At 37.4% G+C, this 23081-nt stretch overlaps 1 protein-coding gene and 1 long non-coding RNA gene across 2 annotated transcripts in view; one reads left to right on the top strand and one right to left on the bottom strand.

Annotated features, from left to right (window-relative positions):
- The window catches only part of LOC125260404, an 8405-nt gene extending 4972 nt beyond the window's left edge, over positions 1–3433 (bottom strand). The window contains exons 1-2 of the long non-coding RNA XR_007183039.1: positions 3306–3433; positions 3118–3206 (exon numbers count right to left, since the gene is read on the bottom strand). This is a non-coding gene — a long non-coding RNA (uncharacterized LOC125260404). The remainder of the gene's footprint in view (positions 1–3117; positions 3207–3305) is intronic.
- myh7bb (myosin, heavy chain 7B, cardiac muscle, beta b) lies at positions 2469–23081 on the top strand. Its single transcript, XM_048178742.1, is given in 45 exon segments — positions 2469–2807; positions 3018–3154; positions 3348–3451; positions 3747–3890; positions 4012–4168; positions 4316–4343; positions 4558–4654; positions 5192–5284; positions 5372–5435; positions 5557–5655; positions 5802–5905; positions 6023–6161; positions 6245–6363; positions 6453–6602; positions 8813–8983; positions 9087–9266; positions 9557–9689; positions 9772–9848; positions 10175–10262; positions 10378–10495; positions 10719–10842; positions 10947–11083; positions 12853–12921; positions 12923–13106; positions 13218–13266; positions 13269–13459; positions 13549–13729; positions 13882–14026; positions 14143–14233; positions 14322–14711; positions 15357–15483; positions 15689–15807; positions 17211–17407; positions 17509–17692; positions 17803–17968; positions 18078–18202; positions 18306–18421; positions 18521–18713; positions 19136–19339; positions 19416–19541; positions 21364–21534; positions 21635–21739; positions 21830–21925; positions 22134–22271; positions 22571–23081. Coding segments are annotated over 44 exon segments (5805 nt in total). The 5' UTR covers positions 2469–2807; positions 3018–3054; the 3' UTR covers positions 22583–23081.

The following is a 23081-nucleotide window of genomic DNA, read 5'->3' as shown; positions in this document are numbered from 1 at the left end:
GAAGGCACTATGAATGCTGAAAGGTCTTTCACCTATAAACAACATTTGGTGCATCATTTAATGAAAAATACAGCAATGACGACCACAAACTCTTCAGCAGCTGGAAACCTATATCAGGCAAGAATGGGACCAAATTTCAACACCAAAACTCCAGAAACCTATAACCTTGATGCCCAGACGTCTTCACACTGTTTTGAAAAGAATAGGAGATGCTACACCATGGTAAACATGCCCCCGTCCCAACTATTTTGAGACCTGTAGCAGGCATCAAATTTGAAATGAGCTCATTTTGTGCATAAAATTTTACAATTTCTCAGTTTAAACATTTGTTATGTTATCTATGTTCTACTGTGAATAAAATATTGGCTCATGTGATTTCAAAGTCTTTTAGTTTTCATTTTAGTTTTCATTTCAACGTCCCAACATTTCCGGAATTCAGGTTGTAAAGGAATCGTTTTAAACAGTTCTCTGTTCTACTTTAGCATTGGAGAGTCTGATTCATTCTATTGAATTAGTTTATCATAAATCATTTGCTCTGTCCAATGTGTAAGTCATAGTAAATCGGCTCGTCCAAATGAACAGAGAACAAAACGATTCACAGATTCACAGAAAATTTTGCAATATGTACTATTTTCGAATTAGTTATGTAAGTTAGGGTGTTTTTGTACAAGTCTACATATAAATTGGTTTGTTCAAGTTTGACACTTCCAACCTAACTGTTCATTCATTTCAAATCACTCATTGTTTTGCTGCAAGCAAAAATACATCTTTGATTAAAATGATAAACAGTGTTGAGGAAAGTTACTTTTAAAAGTTATGCATTGCAATATTGCATTACTCCCTAAAAAGTAACTAATTGCATTACGTAGTTACTTTTAATGGAAAGTAATGTGTTACGTTACCTTTGCCCATGTTTACACAGCGGACACATCACCTCTGCACTCCTGATTTCTCTCAAAAAAGTAAACACAAATATCTTGTTGTAAATTTAAAAGTAATGTGTTACTTTACTAGTTACTTAAAAAGTAATCTGATTATGTAACTTGTGTTACTTGTAATGTGTTACCCCAACACTGAAGATACATGAAGAACATATTGCCCCCTTAAGCAACTTCAGTATAGTTAGCTATTTTTTGTTCGTAGCTTGTTGTAGGCTATATGTAACTACGTTTTTTTTAAAAGTAGCTTCCTCAACACAGAGATTGCTGTATGAAGTAGCCTAATTCATTGCGATATAACTTCTGATGTCACTACAAAAAATAAATGTAATTAAAAAGTAAATAAATACAAATAAAATTGTGTTTAACAGCACTTTCATCAACTAAATATAAATGGTGTACACCTCTTTCAGTATTTATAAGGTTGAGATAGTGTGGACGCTCTTTCAGTGTTTAATCACTGGCTGATCATGCTCAGTAATTTCTAAGGGAAACAAAGCAGAGCACCGCCTCTTTAACCACAAACCCATGCCAGACAGCATGGCTATCTCTGCATGGAATGCCGGCTATTGGGAACAGGAGTTGTATTCTCTTCTATTTTCGGACTACATAGTGGGCCATGGATTCTGCTAGAGGACACTTATCTCAGCTTTACCCCTCAAGGTCGACAGCTTCTGAGGCGCCTATTTGTTAAGGAGGATCTGATTGTATCAGTAACTGAGTATGAACGTTATGCAGATCTTGTGTGTTATATTAACATACTACTATGTCTTTCAACTAGTCTGTCAAATGAGGCAAAGATAGATGCCCTTCTAATACACTCACAGAAATGGACTGCATCAAGTTGTGACACAAATTGGAAAAATCATTTTCTCAGATGTTAGCCTATAGGAAGCCCTAATTTATCCTTTCAATACCATATTCATCCAGTCATAACACAGTTTAAGCCTACTCTTAAAAAATCATGATAGTGTTGTTTTCAATCTGGTATGTTGTTAATGTGTAAGTAATCATATTATAAAAATACATCAAGTAATAAATAATATAAATAAACTAAATCCCTTCTAGCCAGCATATAAAATTACATTTCTATTTCCAAACTGTGTAAATATATAGGCCTAGGCAATATGCAATTTAGGTTAGAATGGTTTTGTAAGTTTTTGTTACTTGTGTGTCCTTCTTTATAGCATACATATAAAATTATATTTCTATTTCCTTATGTGATAAAACCATTAATATAAAAACATCATAAATACATTTTAAGTGTTTTGTCAATGTACCGTCCGATACGATTTCTCCTGACGGAAGTCTCGAGCACCTACTGTTGCTTTTGTTACCACAGGTAAACGTGACGGCTTTTCACAAACGTCAATTTAGTGCGCTGTGACTAATTTATAATCTAATTTTTGTGTTTACAGAATTATTGTTTGAAAACGCCGTTGTGTGTACAAAAAAATACCCATTTCCCCTCCCCAATCTTGTGTTTTCACTCCCATATGGGAGGTTCAAGGGTCAAGCCATAGATTTTATTTTTTTACTGTGATCACTTTTTTGCCCATTATAACATCACTTAAGTCTTTAAAGAAATAGAGACAGGTCATGCATTTAACCTCTGGCCAGCAGCGCATAAATCACAAGCAACAACAATGCCGTTTTAAAAATAACCCCTTACAGTACGGTTCCGTCAAACCTGTTTGCCTTTTGTGATCGCGCAGGGACGGACCGCACGGCCACGCAGCCAATGAGCAACTGAACACACACCGACACATGGGAATATCTGACATATCTCCCCAACTCTGACCTTGAGGGAAACAATAAAAGAGGACCAGGCCACTTCTTCCGAGGCCAACCCGTTTAGACATTACTGAGGTTAGTACTCAAATGCATGTGCTTTCCATAGCACTGTTTGTATAGTGCGCCGTGCCTTGCATGTGACCGTTTTGAAGAATTCAAATTTTTTTTTTGTACACAAATACTCACCAAGAGTGTGGATTAGAGTTTTTTTTCAACACATGCCTATGAGAAACAAAACAAAGTGGAGAAAAACTTTTTTCTAACAAAGTTTCTACAACGTTACAGGTGTTTGAGCGCAGGTCCGGGACCGGAAGCGTTAATCATGTCCCGCTTTATGGAATTGAGGGAATTTGGAGATGCGGCCACATTCCTGCGTAAAACCAACCTGGAACAACTCGCTGCGCAGTCCCATGCGTTTGATGGTACTGTCAGACGTCCTGTTTGTATCCTGTGTTTTTTTAATGATGCACAAGCCTATCAGAAATATTCAAATCATTAATTTTATCCAATTGTGACTGAGTTACACATTAAGTTGAGTATGTATTGTGAATGTGAAAATGGTTTGTTAGTTACCTCACAGTTCAATTCAGAAGTGCCAAATACTTCTGTGTGCAGGGAAAAAACGTGTTTGGATTCCGGATGAGAGAGAAGCCTACATTGAGGTGGAGATCAAAGATACTGATGGAGACAAAGTCATGGTGGAGACCAAAGATGGAATGGTCAGTGAAGCGTGTTCTTTCTTAATCACTATTAATCACTGTTTATTTTTCAGTAAGTATAGCTACATTCTTACAAGATGCAAATTAGATCTTTCTTACCTCATTGTCAAGTGTCTTTTAATTATGTGTATTGTATTGATAGCAAGGGAATATTTAAGTTCAGCAGAATTAAGAAAAAAATGGCCAATTTTGCACACTTCTCCAATTGTCATTCAAGTAACTGCATTCATTCTGCAGTGGAAGAAGAAAATGTATCACAAGTTGGTGATTAAATTCTTTAATCTAATACTGACAGATGTTAACAGTGAAAGAGGATGACATTCAGCAGATGAATCCCCCGAAGTTTGACATGATTGAAGACATGGCCATGCTTACGCACCTCAATGAGGCCTCTGTTCTTTTCAACCTCAGTCGTCGCTACAGTTTCTGGATGATCTATGTGAGACACGACTTTATCATTTACTGTTACACAGCTGTCTGTATCTTAAAAGAGTGTCTGAGAATCATGTTAATGTTCTTCATAACTTTTGGCTTCATGCGTGTTTTTTGTCTGTCCACAGACATATTCAGGGCTGTTTTGTGTGACAGTTAACCCGTATAAATGGCTTCCTGTCTATTCTCCTGAAGTGGTTGCAGCGTATAAGGGAAAGCGTCGCTCGGATGTTCCGCCTCACATCTATTCCATAGCAGACAACGCCTACAATGACATGCTAAAAAGTATGGTCTGAAACACATTTCACGTTTGATCTCTATTTCACACAGGCCTTGTATGTTGCATTTGTTTTGATTCTGAATAGCCAAAAGATAATAAATGGAATTGTCTTTAGGCTTCACCATGTACTACATAAATTTTTTCTTTTTTAGATCGTGAAAACCAGTCAATGCTTATCACGTAAGTAACCTTCCGCCACAACATTACATTCTGTTCTACAACTATTAGGTCAGAATGATCTGAAATCCTTTTTGCTCATTATTTAATCCTGAAGCGGTATAAAAAAAATGGGTTTTTATCATTTTGAAGAGTTTTCTTTTTTTCTTTTTTAATCTTTCTTCTTGGATTTAATATTGTTTCATGTATATTTCACATACATTTTGTTCATGCCTAGCGGAGAATCCGGTGCTGGCAAAACTGTCAACACGAAACGTGTAATTCAGTATTTTGCCATTATAGCTGCTCTTGGTGAAGCAGGGGGCAAAAAAGGAGTAAGGGCAGAAACTTCACTTCTGTGCTTCTTTTTGTCATCACCCATCCTTACCCCTTGTTTTTGTCACCCTACGAGTCTTACTTTTGTTCCTCTACATCATGTTTTTTGGGATTTTTAATGTCTAAATGTTTACCTATTCCTTTTGGATTCACAGACATCCTTTTAACCGATAAGGAGTGACCCTCAGAGTTTTGTTACCCAGGTTTTGTTTTCCCGTTCCAATATGTTTTTATGAACCCTTTTTATACCACTCTTTACATTGCCCATTCCCCTTTTTGCAATGTCTCTCATTTTGTCTCTTGTTTTTAACATTATAAGCTCCTTTTTCATTCTTTGTCTTTGTCTTTTCTTTTTTTTTTTTTTTTTTTTTTTGGAAGAAAACCCAACAACCCTGATTTCATCTATTTTCCCTTCAATCATGACGGATAATATTTCATTTTCATTTCCATTAGTTTGTTTTATCCTACTCATAGATTTTTAGAATTTTAGTGTTTAATCATAAACTCACACATTTTTCTGTTTTCAACATAAATAGGGTACATTAGAGGATCAGATAATTGAGGCCAACCCAGCTATGGAAGCTTTTGGCAATGCAAAAACCTTGAGGAATGACAACTCATCCCGCTTTGTGAGTAAACATCATAAGAAGAGCACAACATCTCACTTTCTTTCAATATTGTTCTCCGTTTTACTTTCCCCCCTCTCTTTAACACAGGGCAAATTCATACGAATCCATTTTGGTCCTACAGGAAAACTTGCATCTGCTGACATTGACATCTGTAAGCTGATTTGAAAAATATTATAGTTATTTTATATATATATATATATATATATATATATATATATATGTGTGTGTTATTCCTTCAAATCCTGTTCCATTTCACATTCCCTTTTGTTTAGATCTTCTGGAAAAATCTAGAGTGATTTTTCAGCAAGCTGGAGAGAGAAGCTACCACATCTACTACCAGATCCTCTCGCAAAGGAAACCAGAACTCCTAGGTATTCAGAGGAAATGCCAACAGTATGGCTACTATTTAAGCTGAAGAACTAAGTATATACCAAGTATAGATGTTAATATGCCTTCAGTATTAATCCTCAGTGCCTTGCGTGACTTAAAAACCAAACCTCTTTCATCTGTTAAACAGATATGCTGCTGGTGTCATCAAATCCCTTCGACTACCACTTCTGCTCGCAAGGTGTTATAACTGTGGACCACATGGACGATGGAGAGGAACTGCTTGCAACTGATGTAAGTACTGATTGTATGATGGAGATCACTTTAAAGAGATACTTAGATGCTAATTATTCCATATAAACACTAAATGACTACTCACCTATAATGCGACTTGCTTACCTTCTTCTTTAGCATGCAATGGACACCCTTGGTTTCACTCCTGAGGAGAAGTATGGCTGTTACAAGATAGTCGGTGCCATCATGCACTTTGGCAACATGAAGTTCAAAGTGCGGCAGAGAGAGGAGCAAGCAGAGGCAGATGGCACTGAAAGTAAGAGGGATTCTGTCATAAGCAAACCCAACATCTTCAGTCAGTGTCTTGGTTTGACTAAGCGCTGTGATTTTGGTACTCAGGTGCAGACAAAGCTTCCTATCTCATGGGGATCAGTTCAGCTGACCTCATAAAAGGACTGCTTCACCCTAGGGTGAAAGTGGGCAATGAGTACATTGTCAGAGGACAGACTGTTGAACAGGTCAGTTTGGTCAGTAAGTGATGAATTAGTATCCCTGCTATATAATTTCACCTAGCAGTGAGAATATTTGTGCTTTTGTGTCATGACAGGTGGCCTATGCAGTTGGTGCTTTGGCCAAAGCCACATATGATCGCATGTTTAAATGGCTGGTCAGCAGAATCAATAAAACCCTGTATACGGCCCTCCCACGACAGTTCTTCATCGGAGTGCTGGACATAGCAGGCTTTGAGATCTTTGAGGTAAGTCGGTCATGGTCATTGCATCACTCCTTACCACTGTCTGCACATCAGATGTGGATCTTAAAGATAAAAATATGGATTTTCTCCATTATTCGCAAATGTCATTTGTCACAATTTTGATTCTTAAAAGCTCAAGCTCACAGTTTTTTTACCCTGTGACAGTGTTTCCTGCACTGCTTTTCAGTGATTCATTGTTTCTTATGAACCAGTTCTTGGTAGAAAATATGATATAATATTAATATAATATTATAATCAAAAATATAATATTAATCAAAAATATGCATTGCAAACAAGGTAGTCTAATTCATGAAAAAATTACTTGAGTCAGTCCTTTTAATGAATCATTTAAGAACACTCAGCCCCATGAATCATCCACTTAATGAACTCTGAATCTATCCAGAATGGTTAATGAATCAACATCAAATTATTATTACGTAATATTTTAATATATGTAACAGCGTATCAGACAATATACAGTATTTTCACCCCCAAAAAGGGTTTTAAGCCAGTTATTTATATCTTTTGCTGTAGTGTGTCAGTAGGAAATATCAGTTCACATTTCTAAACATTAATTTTACCATTAATTTTAATAATCCAGTGAGATTTTTGTATGCACAAGGAGTCAGACAACAGCTGGTGCTCCACACGGAGATCTGATCTCACCATCATCGAATCTGTCTGTGATTACACAAAGAAACAGATGAAACTGAGACAGACTAAATCCAGAAGAACTGTGGCCATGTCTCAAAGACGCTTGAAGAAATCGACCTGCAAAGCTATAGTACTGTGAGAAGTTTTACGCACTAGTGTAAAAATGCTGTAAAGTGAGGATGCTTTCAAAACTAATGTCATAAATAGATTTTATTAATTAATTAACGGTAACACTTTATTTTACAGTGCCGTAGTTACACTTTACTACATGTACTTACTATAGTAATAACAGTAAATTATGCATAATTACAAGTAACTAACCTTAACCAAACCCTAACCCTAACTGTAACTCTATAGTAAGTACATGTAATAGTACTCAGTACTTATTTGAGTAATTACAATGTAACTACGGCACTGTAAAATAAAGTGTAACCCAATTAACTTCTATGAACCAAATCAAATCAATATTTGGTGTGACCACCCTTTGCATTTAAAACAGCTTATGTCCAGGTACACTTGCGCATCATTTTTCAGGTAGCTTTGCTGGAAGGTTTCTTCAAGTGTCTTGGAAAAACGCCACAGTTCTTCTGGATTTAGTTTGTCTCAGTTTCTTCATGTAATCACAGATGGATTTGATGATGGTGAGATCAGATCAGACTCCTTGTGCATACAAAAATCTCACTGGATTATTACAATTAATGGCAAAATGAATGTTTAGAAATGTGAACTGATATTTCCTACTGACACACTACAGCAAAAGATATAAATAACTGGCTTAAAACCCTTTTAGGGGAGTGAAAATACTGATGTGCCTAAGACTTTTGCAAAGTACTGTATATTATTAAAAGGAGTTTATAATTTCACATTAATATTAACACATTTTTATAATAATAATAAGAAGAATAGAACTGCAAATTCTGCAATTTAAAGTTTACTTTAAAAACTTTTTTGGTTGCGTTAAATCACAATTGAAGTGCATAGTTTTGGTCCTGTTGTTAATTTACTAAACTATTTTCACAATGTACCAATTTAAAGGTTTTCTCTATAATTTATAGCAATAGCTAAGAGAAAATTTTGGTTACACTTTATTTCAATATTTATTTTAGACATTTTAGACATTCTACTAAAGGTAACTTTGCAACTTATCAAGAACAAGTTGACATGCACTTGAAAAGTTACTTTTAGTCAGTAGAATGTCTGTTGGAAACCATCAAAATAAAGTGTTTGCAGCTATTAAACAGACAACCTACAAATACTATAATGACTGGTAGTTGACATGTAGTTGCAAAGTTACTTATAGTTAGCAGAATGTCTATAGTGGACTATTGAAATCAAGTGTTACCAAAATTTATTTTATTTAAATAAAATGGACATAGCAACTGGACAAAATACCTAAACGAATTGAAAATGAAATCACATTGAATCAAAATCAGACTGAATTGAGAACTTGTTAATCAGAATTGATTCTGGAAATGTTTATTGATACCCAGCCCTATATATTATTCAGTACTCATTGTACCTAATTTGAAAAACTCTTTCTCTTCCTTTCCCCTGAACAGTTCAACAACTTTGAGCAAATGTGCATCAACTTCACCAATGAGAAACTGCAACAGTTTTTCAACCATCACATGTTCATCCTAGAGCAGGAGGAGTACAAGACAGAGGGCATAGAGTGGACTTTCATAGACTTTGGATTAGACCTGCAAGCCTGCATTGACCTCATTGAGAAGGTTGATATAGAATTACATAACTCTGTGAAAGCATGCGTATGTTTGTATAAGATAACTGTACTAAGCAACTCTAGCTGTTACATCCTTCTTGTGTTGTTTGCAGCCGTTGGGTATACTGTCTATTCTGGAGGAGGAGTGCATGTTCCCTAAAGCCACAGAGAGCAGCTTCAAAGCTAAACTCTATGACAATCACCTTGGCAAGTCTCCCAACTTCCTGAAACCGAGGCCAGACAAAAAACGCAAATATGACACTCACTTTGAGCTGGTGCACTACGCTGGAGTGGTGAGTGAAAATAACATCATATTCACACACATATTTCAAGGCTATTTTTACCATAGCATACAATAATAGACTCTTTATAAGCTGCATAACTGGAGCCATTGGAATTTGTTAAGCAATTTACAGTATGCAATGCCGCCATAGAATGGCACCATTTAAGTAACAGGGATAGTCTGGAGCATGCTGAGGTTAAGTGCCTCGCTCAATGGCACAATGGTGGCAAAGGAAAAATCACTTGATCACTATAATTCACTTAACATATAATATCAATTCACATACATGTATGTTGTCAGGTGCCGTACAACATCAATGGATGGCTTGACAAAAATAGAGATCCTCTTAATGAAACGGTGGTGGGAATCTTCCAGAGGTCATCCAACAAGTTAATGGCGAGCCTCTTCGAGAACTTCATCAGTTTAGATTCAGGTGCATATTAATACAACTAATATTAAAGAGTTGATTCCACGACACCAGATTGTACCGAGGTGTTTTACACATATTGTTACAGGTACTGAAGCAAAGCCAGGGGGTAGAGAAAAGAGGAAGAAAGGAGCATCATTCCAAACAGTGTCCCAGCTGCATAAGGTGGGTAAAAGTGAGGAGATATGGAGGAGAGATTATGCATTTTCCATAGGTCTATTGTTTTATATCAAAAGCCACATGTTATTGTAATTAAATATTGGAAATGGTGTTGGAAAGTGAGCCAGTTAAGACTTGCAGTGATGTTTAGGTAATCTGACCCATGAACATCACTTTAAGTCTGTGCTGGCTCAGCTTTCACCAGCTACAGATGCAAAGACGCAGGTAAGATCTGACCCAGTAGTAAGAAGAACTAGCATGGAGACTGTGAACTGATTTAAAATCTGTTTAAATCTTACTATGTTGAATATTTTTCTTCTCTGTCACTCTAGGAGAATCTAAACAAATTAATGACTAACTTGAGAAGCACTCAGCCTCATTTTGTGCGCTGCATTATCCCCAATGAGACAAAGAACCCAGGTACAAAAAAGTAAATACAATGTAGAGGATAACAACATTTACTGTGCTACAAGATCTCCATAAACCTACCGTAAACACACCATCAGACTTCAGTTTCTGCTCTTGTATCTGATAGGGGTAATGGAGCCATTTCTGGTTCTGCACCAGCTTCGCTGCAATGGTGTTCTTGAAGGAATCCGCATCTGCAGGAAGGGATTTCCCAACCGGATTCTCTATGCAGAATTCAAACAGCGGTGAGTTTTTCTTCATAGGTTAGGAAGATTATTTTAGTGAATTGCAATTCAAAGAAAATTCAACACTCTCTTTGATTTTCCCTACTTTAATTCTACTTTCTTGTATTCAAAATTGACTTGCAATTCTGCATCTTGTTAGCAATTTAAAGGTCATTCTCAATGGTGTAAAACCTTAATAGAAAGAAGAATAAAGATATTTAACTAAACCTTCATGATTTTCCAGCTACCGTATCCTGAATCCTTTGGCCATCCCAGAGGACACATATGTGGACAGCAGGAAAGCTGTAGAAAAGTTGCTTGGGTCTCTGGATATCGACCACACACAGTACAAGTTTGGACACAGCAAGGTTCATGAAATTGTTCTCTCCCACTCCCATCATGCCCACTATTTTCAGTTACTTCATTTAACTCATCCTAGGCAACACTGACCTGTGAATCTGTCCTCCTTCAGGTTTTCTTTAAGGCGGGACTTCTTGGCCAGCTGGAGGACATGAGAGACGAACGGCTATCCGAGGTCCTCACCTTGCTGCAGGCCTTCTGCAGGGGGAAACTCATGCGGATGGAGCGCAGAAGGATGATGAAAGAGAAGTATGTGCTGTTTGGATGTACAATAGTCATAAAGCATCTAAATAGCCGAACGCAAATAGTTTTGCTGTTACTCACTGACTGAAGAAAGTGTCAGGTTGCAGATATCTCTTCCTTAAACCCTTTCTAAGCACGGCGATAAACTGTTGAGAGTGTGCGTAGGCCTATGAGCCTGTAAATCTATGGGAGGAATGTCTGAAGTGTATGCGGACCATGTTGTGGCGTGTGTCTGGCGTGTGTCCGTATGTTTTGTGTGTGTGTGGTCACTACAGAAAAAGCCGGTTAAACCCCCTCCACCCCAAATGGCATTTACAAAAGCAGGTGTGGAGGTGGGTCATATATCCCGCAAACAGCGCACATACCAGTTGTTGACGGTTCCTTACCAGAGTGCCCCCTCCCATCTTTATTATAAATAACCTTCTTTTGTCCAGAATGGGTATGGCTGGGAGCAGGCTGAAAACTGCTGAAATGCCATCCCAGGTGACAGGAGATTAAGTCCTCTTGTTTCTTCAGAAGGGTTCAGCTTTAGATAATCAACAACCTCTGCCTGACCTTTGACTGTTCCTGATTGTGTTGCCGCTTCAGCAGTGCGGAATTGATTTACTCTTTAGGCATGCTCAGTATCACAGTGGGATTACTGATTTAGAACACACGAAACAATGGCGTGTGGCAGCCTGGCCCTATTTGGTGCTAGACATACTGAGCTAATTTAGAACAACAAGAGCAGGGAGAGTGAGGTGCAGGCTACAAAATGGATAAGGGTTCTTTTATCCTCGGACATTATGAGCAAAGTTTTGAAAGACATTTGAGAGAGTATAAAAGGCTTCATCTTGATCCTCTAACAGCATGTATCTTATGTTGAAATTTTGTAATGTTTTTACCCAATGTTTTGTGTAATCTAAATACTTCCTAGACAACTGCATATATACCAGCACCAGTGTCAATGACATTATGCTTTCATGGTTCATATTATTATATTTTGTTGATCCTGGAACAACATCCTGGAAAATTTAGTCCTAACTATGTAACCCAATTCCTAAACCTAACCCAAGCGCTATATAAATATTGATTTTAATAAATAAGTTTAAAATGCAAGTCATACAAACAGTCATACATCACTTCTGTAATGAAAATTAGAAGAGATAAAATTATCTTTGACATTTCTTTTTCAGCTTAAAGTTAAACATATATATTATATACATTATACAACTGTCCTGATATCAGAAGGAGGGGGTGAATGAAGGAAAAAAAACTCATTTTAAAAAGCTGAAATACTTTTTGAAGACAGTGTTGTGGTGCACCCAACATGCAGAAAGATGTAGGGAAAAGGTTAAAAATTATTTTATTTATTAATAATTAAGTTTATTTAAAAAAAAAAAAAAAAAATATATATATATATATATATATATATATATATATATATTTTTTTTTTTTTTTTTTTTTTTTTTACCTTGAAAAATATTTTAAAAACTTTAAAATATTTTTAAAAAAAATAATAAGATGTACACTCACATGTACTTAGACGTAAGAAAAATATGTTATTATATTTTACTTGATGGCTATTCAATATGACATTTTTTGGGGGTCAGTATATTTAGACTTTTCATAAAAATGGTATAAAAGTTTTTAGAACCATATGGAACCAACATTAATATAAAGAGTGCATTTCTGAGAACTTTGCATTTGTTTTTAAACAAGATTTTTCCTTTTCTTTATCATGGATAGTCATATACAGTATGTCACTGATCCACCATCTGATTATCTTCACTCAGGGAAGCTGTGATGGTTATTCAGTGGAACATCCGTGCCTTTTACGCAGTCAAGAACTGGCCATGGATGTGTCTTTTTCAAGATCAAACCCCTGCTGAGGAGCGCAGCTACAGAGAAGGAGCTGGCTACGCTGAAGGAGGAGTTCCAGAAGCTAAAGGAGGCTCTTGAGAGGTCTGAGGTGAAGAGGAAAGAGTTTGAGGAGAGACAGATCTCTTTAGTGCAAGAGAAAAATGACCTCTCCTTACAACTTCAGGCGGTGAGTGTAAGAGTGGTTCATATCAATGAAACAAGAAGTTATGAATCAGAATCACATAGTTAATAGTCAAAGGAAAGATGAAAAGAATTAACTTTTACATTCTGACCTCAGGAGCAGGATAATCTGGCTGATGCTGAGGACCGCTGCAACCTGCTGATCAAGCTAAGATCCAGATGGAGGGGAAAATTAAGGAGCTGATGGAGAGGCTGGAGGACGAAGAGGAGGTTAATGCCACCATCTTGGCCAAGAAACGCAAACTTGAGGATGAGTGTATTGAGCTGAAGAAAGACCTGGATGACCTGGAGATTACACTGGCCAAGGTGGAAAAGGAAAAACATGCCACTGAGAACAAGGTAACACAGATAAGTTCATGGATGGGGCAATGTGGTCTATGTTAGGTCCTCTAATGCACTGATTAACAAGTTCTCTCTGGTTGACTCAGGTGAAAAACTTGGTGGAGGAAATGGCTGCATTGGATGAAACCATCCTGAGGCTGACTAAAGAGAAGAAAGCCCTCCAGGATGCTCATCAGCAGGCTCTGGAAGACCTGCAGACTGAGGAGAACAAAGTTAACATGCTGTCCAAGGCCAAGATCAAACTTGAGCAGCATGTGGATGATGTGAGTATGAAATGGGGTCAGAGTCATAAGAGTCCGTAACAAACCGAAACTCCTTATTTATTATGAGAAGCTTATTAGCCAGTCTAACCTAGCACAATGGTTGAGTAATACATTTCTTAGATTTCATTGTTTATTATTATTTGTTATCTGGAACAGTTAGAGGCTCTTTGGAGCAAGAGAAGAAAGTCCGTATGGATCTGGAACGAGTGAAGCGAAAGCTTGAGGGCGATCTGAAGCTTTCCAATGAGTCATCCATGGATTTGGAGAACAATAAACAGCAGCTAGAGGACAGACTAAAGAAGTGAGATTTTATAAGAATTACGCATTCGTTCTCATGTCAAATGGAAGCACTGTGCTACAAAAATGCTGTATGAATATATGTTCTCTAATGAAATCTGTACTTGGTCTTTTCTGTAGGAAAGACCTTGAAATGGTTCAAATAGGTGCAAAGATTGAAGAGGAGCAAGCCTTGGTTATTCAACTACACAAGAAAATTAAAGAATTACAGGTAAAGTAATTATTTGGCTAATGACCGAACATTACATATTTGCTTAATGAGTTATTAATCTAACAGTATTTTGGTAAACTCTTTACAGACACGTATAGAAGAGCTTGAGGAGGAACTTGAGGCTGAAAGAGCAGCTCGATTAAAGTCAGAAAAGCAGCGCAGTGATGTGTCAAGGGAACTGGAAGAGCTGAGTGAACGTCTGGAGGAAGCAGGAGGTGCTACTTCTGCCCAGATCGAGATGAACAAGAAGCGAGAGGCTGACTTTTTAAAGATGCGGAGGGATCTGGAAGAAGCTTCTCTGCATCATGAAACCACTATGGCCATGCTACGGAGAAAGCATGCGGACACTGTGGCTGAGATGGGGGAACAACTGGACAACCTGCAGAGGGTCAAACAGAAGCTGGAGAAGGAAAAGGCAGAAACCAGAATGGAGTCTGAAGACCTGGCGTCGAACCTTGAACATCTCTCCAGAGCCAAAGTAAAACATCTCAATGTGTTTAACATAGTTTCTCAGACTCAGATATTGTTACCTAGTTCTGGCATGAAACTCTAGATGGCACATGTCGATAGGTCTTTAACTCATTAGGTGATTACATCATTATCCACATTGCACAGCTGGTTGCATCAGCGGCCAATGAGCTGCGGCTCAATATTCAAACAAATACCGGTAGTGTTACTGTTAACAATCTGCAGCACGCTTTCAGAAACCCTCCACCTTCCCCAGCTCCACCTGTATCGATCTGCTATGGGGGTTAATTCATGTATGTTACATGTGCAGCAGCAGCAGCATGTCTTACATGCTCAAAGCAATGTCTGTGAATGTATTGGCAGTAGCAAGTCTCAGTACTTGCTCTGCAGCAGCATAGCAGATCTATTCCACCAAGACCAAATACATTAACATTGCCATATCCATTACCATGCCAGTCTCTATTACCGTACCAATCTCCCGAGAGTTGTCATGACAGAACTATTATGTTACCATCCATGGAGTTTATGGTTAAAACATATAGAGTAAACATGAATTGGGTTGAAAAATACAATATATATATATATTGTTATTATATATATATATATAGTACCAAATGAACAGAGAGAGAATTAACAAAGAGATTGACGTTTGCAGGCCACAACAGAGAAAATGTGCAGGATGTATGAGGACCAGCTGAATGAGTCTAAAACCAAGGTGGAGGAACTCCAGAGGCAGCTAATGGATGTCACCTCTCAAAAAGCACGGGCTCAGACAGAAAGTGGTCAGTGTCCTACACATTGAAATGGAATAAAGATCAGGAGCTGGAAATATATTATACATTATGATGTCTCCTTTAGAAATTCTGATTTATATTTTTCTTAGAAACAAGTGCCAACACAGAGATCAAATAATGTAAGAACAAAGTAACTGGCACTTGGTAAAGTACCAATGGATTTGTTCTCTCTTTTCACTCTTACAATTATCAGCCGAGGTCAGCCGCAGACTGGAAGAGAGAGAAGTTCAGGTCATGCAACTGCAGCGAACAAAGAGTGCTCTCACCCAGACCATGGAGGAGCTGAAGAAACAGCTAGAAGAAGAATGCAAAGTGAGCCTGATTTTAGATACACTGGATGCATTGCGCCATAACTATTAAGGCTTTCATTCAATTAAAATTTCTGACAATAATTAATCACACATATCAATGTTTGCTGAAGAAAGACCTGAAACATTACATTATTGTGGTAGACCGATAAAGCATTGAAAAATGGCTTTAGAAGTATATTGTTTGTCCCCTACCATTCAAAAGTTTTGGAATAAGTCTGGAGTAACGGCTGCTGAAAATTCAGCCTTGCCATCACAGGAAAAATTGTATATTAAAGGTGCCCTAGAACGTTCTTTCACAAGATGTAATATAAGTCTAAGGTGTCCCCTGAATGTGCCTGTGAAGTTTCAGCTCAAAATACCCCATAGATTTTTTTTTAATTAATTTTTTTAACTGCCTATTTTGGGGCATCATTAACTATGCACCGATTCAGGCTGCGGCCCCTTTAAATCTCGCGCTCCCTGCCCCCCGAGCTCTCGATTATAATACAGTGCATAAAGTTCACACAGCTAATATAACCCTCAAATGGATCTTGCATGTGTCGGATCATGTGAGTATAGTATTTATTTGGATGTTTACATTTGATTCTGAATGAGTTTGATAGTGCTCTGTGGCTAACAGGCTAATGCTACACTGAATGAATGAAGAATGAAGATGTGTTTATGAATTATACAGACTGCAAGTGTTTAATAATGAAAATAGCGACGGCTCTCTTGTCTCCGTGAATATAGTAATAAACTATGGTAACTTTAACAGTACATTAGCAACATGCTAACGAAACATTTAGAAAGACAATTTACAAATATCACTAAAAATATCATGTTATAATGGATCATGTCAGTTATTATCGCTCCATCTGCCATTTTTCGCTGTTGTCCTTGCTTGCTTACCTAGTCTGATGATTCAGCTGTGCAGCTCCAGACGTTAATACTGGCTTGTGTAATGCCTTGAACATGGGCTGGCATATGCAAATATTGGGGGCGTACATATTAATGATCCCTACTGTTACGTAACAGTCGGTGTTATGTTGAGATTCGCCTGTTCTTCGGAGGTCTTTTAAACAAATGAGATTTACATAAGAAGGAGGAAACAATGGAGTTTGAAACTCAATGTATGTCTTTTCCATGTACTGAACTCTTGTTATTCAACTATGCCAAGGTAAATTCAATTTTTGATTCTAGGGCACCTTTAAATTATATTAAAATAGAAAAGTTTTTTTTTAACTAATAATATTTCACAATATTACTGTATTTTACTGTATTTGATCAAATAAATGCAGCTTTGGTAAGCATAAGAGACTTCTTTAAAAAAAATCTTAACGACCCCAAATGTTTCTCTGGTAGTGTTTATATTCATCTCAAGTGAATCACATTTAATATTATATTTGGTTTGTGTCTTTGTGCCAGGCAAAGAACAGTTTAGCTCATGCGGTACAGTCATCCAGGCATGATTGTGATCTCTTGAGAGAGCAGTTTGAAGAGGAGCAGGAGGCCAAATCTGAGTTGCAGCGTGCTCTGTCTAAAGCCAATGCGGAGATTGCACAGTGGAGGACAAAGTATGAGACTGATGCCATTCAGAGGACCGATGAACTAGAGGATGCCAAGTAAGAGACAACTCTGTCATCAGTCGATGCAATATAGGGTCTTGTTCACTTATCAAAAAGAATTGCTGTTTTATTTAAAAAGCTGATTTGACCATCTTCAGGAAGAAGCTGGTTGCACGGCTCCAGAGTTCTGAGGAGGCAGTGGAAGCCTCCAATGCCAAATGTGCCTCACTGGAGAAGACCAAGCACCGTCTGCAGACTGAGATTGAGGACTTGATGGTTGACCTGGAACGCTCTAATGCTGTGGCTGTTGCACTGGACAAAAAGCAACGCAATTTTGATAAGGTCAGGACAAAAAGTACATTTAAATATTTAATTTAACCAGAAGTACAGATAAGCATTGTTTTTATTTATTTTCTACTACCACCTATTATTATTATTATTATTATGTCCAGGTGCTGTCTGAGTGGAGGCAGAAGTTTGAGGAGACACAGGCCGAGCTGGAAGGCTCTCAGAAAGAGTCCCGCAGTCTCAGCACAGAGCTCTTTAAGCTCAAAAACTCCTATGAAGAAGCCCTTGACCAGCTGGAGACAATCAAAAGGGAGAACAAGAACCTGCAGGGTACCAAGACTGTACATAGACTTTAGGAAAAGATATATCTGTATAATCCATATATCTTTGGTCCAGAATGTTTTTCAAAATGAGCCTAATATATATATTTGTTTTGCAGAGGAAATCACTGACTTGACTGATCAGATTAGTCAAGGTAACAAGACCATCCATGAGCTTGAACAGATGAAGAAGGTACTGGACAGTGAGAAGAGTAACATTCAAGCAGCACTGGAGGAGGCTGAGGTGATGAATATTACCTGAGACACTAGACTATGCTCACCAACAGACATTTATAATTGTGTACTTGGGTGAAAAGCTAATGTGCTGCTAACCCGGTTTGACTCAGGGCACTCTGGAGCACGAGGAGAGTAAAACTTTACGCATCCAGCTGGAACTCAGCCAGACCAGGACTGAGGTTGAAAAGAAACTTGCAGAGAGGGATGAAGAGATTGACAATCTCCGGTAAGGGACTCTTTTATTTCTATAACAACAAAAGAAAACCTACTAACTATTGAAATATCGCTATATAATTAAAACACATGTGACTATTTATCTATGCAGTCGAAACCATCAGCGGACTCTGGACACCATGCAGACCACTCTGGATGCAGAAACCAGAGCCCGTAATGAGGCAATCAGGGTTAAGAAAAAGATGGAAGGAGATATGAATGAGATGGAGATCCATCTGAACCACGCAAACAGACAGGCTGTGGAGTCTCAAAAAATGGTGCGCAACCTACAGCTTCAAATCAAGGTGAGTGGGGAGGGCTGGTTGTATCAATATGCAGATTTAAAAAGATACACTATATAGAAACATGAAGTAATCTTTAACTACAACTTTACACAATCTCTAGGAATGGACAAAATAAAGATTTTTTTATAAGTATCCATTGATATTGTATAACTGATTGTGCTCAATTCCCTATTTTTACATTTGGATAACCTGAAAGTTTATCTTTAAAGACACTTTAATAACACTGATTTTAGTTTTTGAACTTTTATTTTTAATGTACACAAGATAGTATACATTTTAATATCAGACTTAACTTAAAAATAATTACCAGCTAATCTGTATTGGCCAGAAGTGCATCCCTTCTAGCCTGTATTACATACATTTAAGTGTGTAAAAATTTAAAACGTTTAAATGCCAACCTCAATTAAACTGTGTTTTCTCAGGAACTGCAAGTAGAGTTAGATGAGTCTATACATCAGTGTGACGACCTGAAGGAGCAAGTGGCAATCACAGAAAGGAGAAACACCCTGCTAACTGCAGAGTTGGAGGAGTTGCGTGGAGTGGTGGAACAAACAGACCGTATGCGTAAAGTCGCTGAGCATGAGCTCCTGGAGTCCAGTGAGAGAGTGAACCTGCTGCATGCTCAGGTAAGACGAATCAATGAAACAATTTATCAATAATCATATGCCATGATCTCATCTCACAATCCACTGATCTCTACAGAACACGGTAGTGTTGAACCACAAGAAGAAGCTCGAGACTGATCTGTCCATGCTGTCAGGGGAGGTGGACGATGCTCTGCAGGAGTGTCGCAATGCTGAAGAGAAGGCGAAGAAGGCCATAACTGATGTGAGTTCCTAGTAGGACAACAATAGTGTGCATTAGTGTCCGCCCACATTTTCTGGTTCTGGAAGTATTTTATCCACTTTTCCCATAGGGATTTTAGGTCTTTACGTCTTAAAAAAAGACAAAGGTAAAAGACTGTGTACTAAACCGCTTTAGTGATGGAACAAACTACAATCCCATGATGCATTGGGAATGACATAATAGAACTAAAAATATAAACCTATTCATTTAAACTAGTTGATAATCTATAGAAATAATATATTTTAAGTTTATTGCAAGATATGCATATATATACAGTACAGTCCAAAAGTTTGGAACCACTAAGATTTTTAATGTTTTTAAAAGAAGTTTCGTCTGCTCACCAAGGCTACATTTATTTAATTAAAAATACAGTAAAAACAGTAATATTGTGAAATATTATTACAATTTAAAATAACTGTTTTCTATTTGAATATATTTGACAAAGTAATTTATTCCTGTGATGCAAAGCTGAATTTTCAGCATCATTACTCCAGTCTTCAGTGTCACATGATCCTTCAGAAATCATTCTAATATGCTGATTTGCTGCTCAATAAACATTTATGATTATTTTCAATGTTGAAAACAGTTGTGTACTTTTTTTTTCAGGATTCCTTGATGAATAGAAAGTTCAAAAGAACAGCATTTATCTGAAATACAAAGCTTCTGTAGCATTATACACTACCGATCAAAAGTTTGGGGTCAGTAAGAATTTTTATTTTTATTTTTATTTTAAAGAAATTAAAGAAATGAATACTTTTATTCAGCAAGGATGCATTAAATCAATCAAAAGTGGCAGTAAAGACATTTATAATGTTACAAAAGATTAGATTTCAGATAAACACTGTTCTTTTGAACTTTCTATTCATCAAATAATCCTGAAAAAAAATATTGTACACAAATATTTTGTACACATTAAATGTTTCTTGAGCAGCAGATCAGCATATTAGAATGATTTCTGAAGGATCATGTGACACTGAAGACTGGAGTAACGATGCTGAAAATTCAGCTTTGCATCACAGGAATAAATTACTTTGTGAAATATATTCAAATAGAAAACAGTTATTTTAAATTGTAATAATATTTCACAATATTACTGTTTTTACTGTATTTTTAATTAAATAAATGTAGCCTTGGTGAGCAGACGAAACTTCTTTTAAAAACATTAAAAATCTTAGTGGTTCCAAACTTTTGGACTGTACTGTATATATACAAATTTTTTAAAGTATTTTGACAGCGTAGGTAGACCAACTCTATTACGTCTTCTTGGGATTGGGCATTGCCTGGAGAGCTCTTTTAGGCATGATTTGCTTGCTGCTATTATCTGATTGGTGGAATTTTCTGCTCGGCTTCATGGGTAACGTAGCTTTCCACCATGAATTCAGCTGTTAAACATGATTATTTTAAAAATAAATTGAAATAATGTGAACAGATGGCTTCAATGAAAGCATATACCACCTATTAACAACCTCAGAGCTCACAACAGGTCTGTCTTAACAGTTATTGTTAAAAATCAATTTCCCGATGGAGACAATTAATGGAAATTCTATTTCCATTACCCAATTGTTGCACTCTATAAGGGTTAAAAATGACCAAGATTTCCCTTAACCACCTAGAAAGTATACCCAACCACCCACAAAACTCTAGCAATATGAGAGTGAGTTTTGCATAGGCAGAAAATGTAAAAATCTGTTCTTCTTGTCACAACTTCTTATCTTATTCTTCTGATCACAACAATAAAGCACAACACTGACACTCTTGTTTTGAGTGTGCTGTTGTATATGTAACCAAACATATTCATCATTAGGCAGCCATGATGGCGGAAGAGCTGAAGAAGGAGCAAGACACCAGCAGCCACCTGGAGAGGATGAAGAGGAACATGGAGCAGACCATCAAAGACCTGCAGATGCGTCTGGATGAGGCTGAGCAGATTGCTCTCAAGGGAGGAAAGAAACAGATTCAGAAACTGGAAATTCGGGTGAGCAGAAAGAAAAATGTCCATTGCGGCTTTGGTCCAGACATGAATATAACATATTTTATGGATTTATCTGTATCTGTGGGAACATTTCGATCATCAGGTACGGGAACTAGAGGGAGAGCTGGAGTGTGAACAGAAGAAGAGCGGAGAGTTCCAAAAAGGAATACGAAAATATGAGAGGAGGATTAAAGAGCTCACTTACCAGGTATTACTCACAGAAACACATGTGACGCAACAGAAAAAACAGCGTGTCTCATCTCCAGTGCATCTAAAAGACTTTGTGTTCTCTGCGCAGACAGAGGAAGACAGGAAAACTCTCCTGAGGATGCAAGATCTGATTGAGAAACTACAGGCAAAAGTAAAGAGCTTCAAGAGACAAGCTGAGGATGCAGTACGTATTTTTCATTCACTTGCAATATCAACTCACTAATTCATTTTTTCAGTACATAATAGGTTCAAAATGGTATATGCAAAAATATATCATTGATATTGCCACATATCATCATGTAACCTGTCGAACAATATGGCGTTGTCCATTTTAAGGTCTACGCATGCAGAGCACAGATTTCAGAGCACTGTATCTCGTTGTTGTATGGCAGGAGGAGCAGGCCAACTGCAATATGACTCGGTTCAAGAAGATTCAGCATGACTTGGATGAAGCCGAGGAGAGGGCGGATATGGCCGAATCTCAGGTCAACAAGCTACGTGTGCGCACCCGAGAGACTCACGTTGTCAAGGTAACATACAGTAAACTGATCTCAGATACTTGTATAGATTGATTACCCAAAAATGAAAATTCTGTCAATGAATTGCCAAAACTCCCCCCGAGAAGGATAAATGGACACTGGACCCCATTGACTTTCATTGTATGGACAAAAAAAATCACTGAGACAAATATCATCTTTTATGTTCCACAGAAAGAAAGAAAGAAAGAAAATGACAGAATTTTAATTTTCGTGTGAACTAGCCTTTTAAGTGTGAATAAATGCAAGAAAAAAAATGGTCAGTCATAGCAAACATACCTTTTTCTTCACAGATTGTGGAGTGAAGACGGATTTAAAGAAGATGATTTTTAAGAGTCATGTAGTTTGTGACAAGTACCTTTCCTTTCTTTTTTGCTCTTTGTAAAATGCTGCAAGGCACAAAGGTTTTGGAAATGTTTAATGCATACTGAAAGTCAACTAATATTTTTTTTTTCATTGCAATTGCAGCCTGGAAAGATAAAATGCTGATTTTCAGATATCAAACATTAGTCTTGAAGAGTTTTTTTAAGCGTTTGTTCCTACATCCTTCTTGGAGGAGGCTTAGGCTGCAGAGCTCATAATTTGCAGTGTTTTGGAAAATCACAGTGTCATTACAGTCCAGCTGATGAACAGCACAGAGACAGTTGTGTTCTTCTGATTTCAAACTGGACTGAGTTGAAGGACCCACAGGGTATTTGAAAAGCTATTTGGACGTGATAAATAAACAGCGCCTAAATGGAAATGTTTGCATGATCATGTCAAGTTGCACAGAAATTGATTTGGAATAAAAATTCTAAGAATGTG

Source organism: Megalobrama amblycephala, linkage group LG24 (genome assembly GCF_018812025.1).
Source record: "Megalobrama amblycephala isolate DHTTF-2021 linkage group LG24, ASM1881202v1, whole genome shotgun sequence".
NCBI lineage: Eukaryota > Metazoa > Chordata > Actinopteri > Cypriniformes > Xenocyprididae > Megalobrama > Megalobrama amblycephala.
This window is presented reverse-complemented; position numbering and strand designations above follow the sequence as displayed.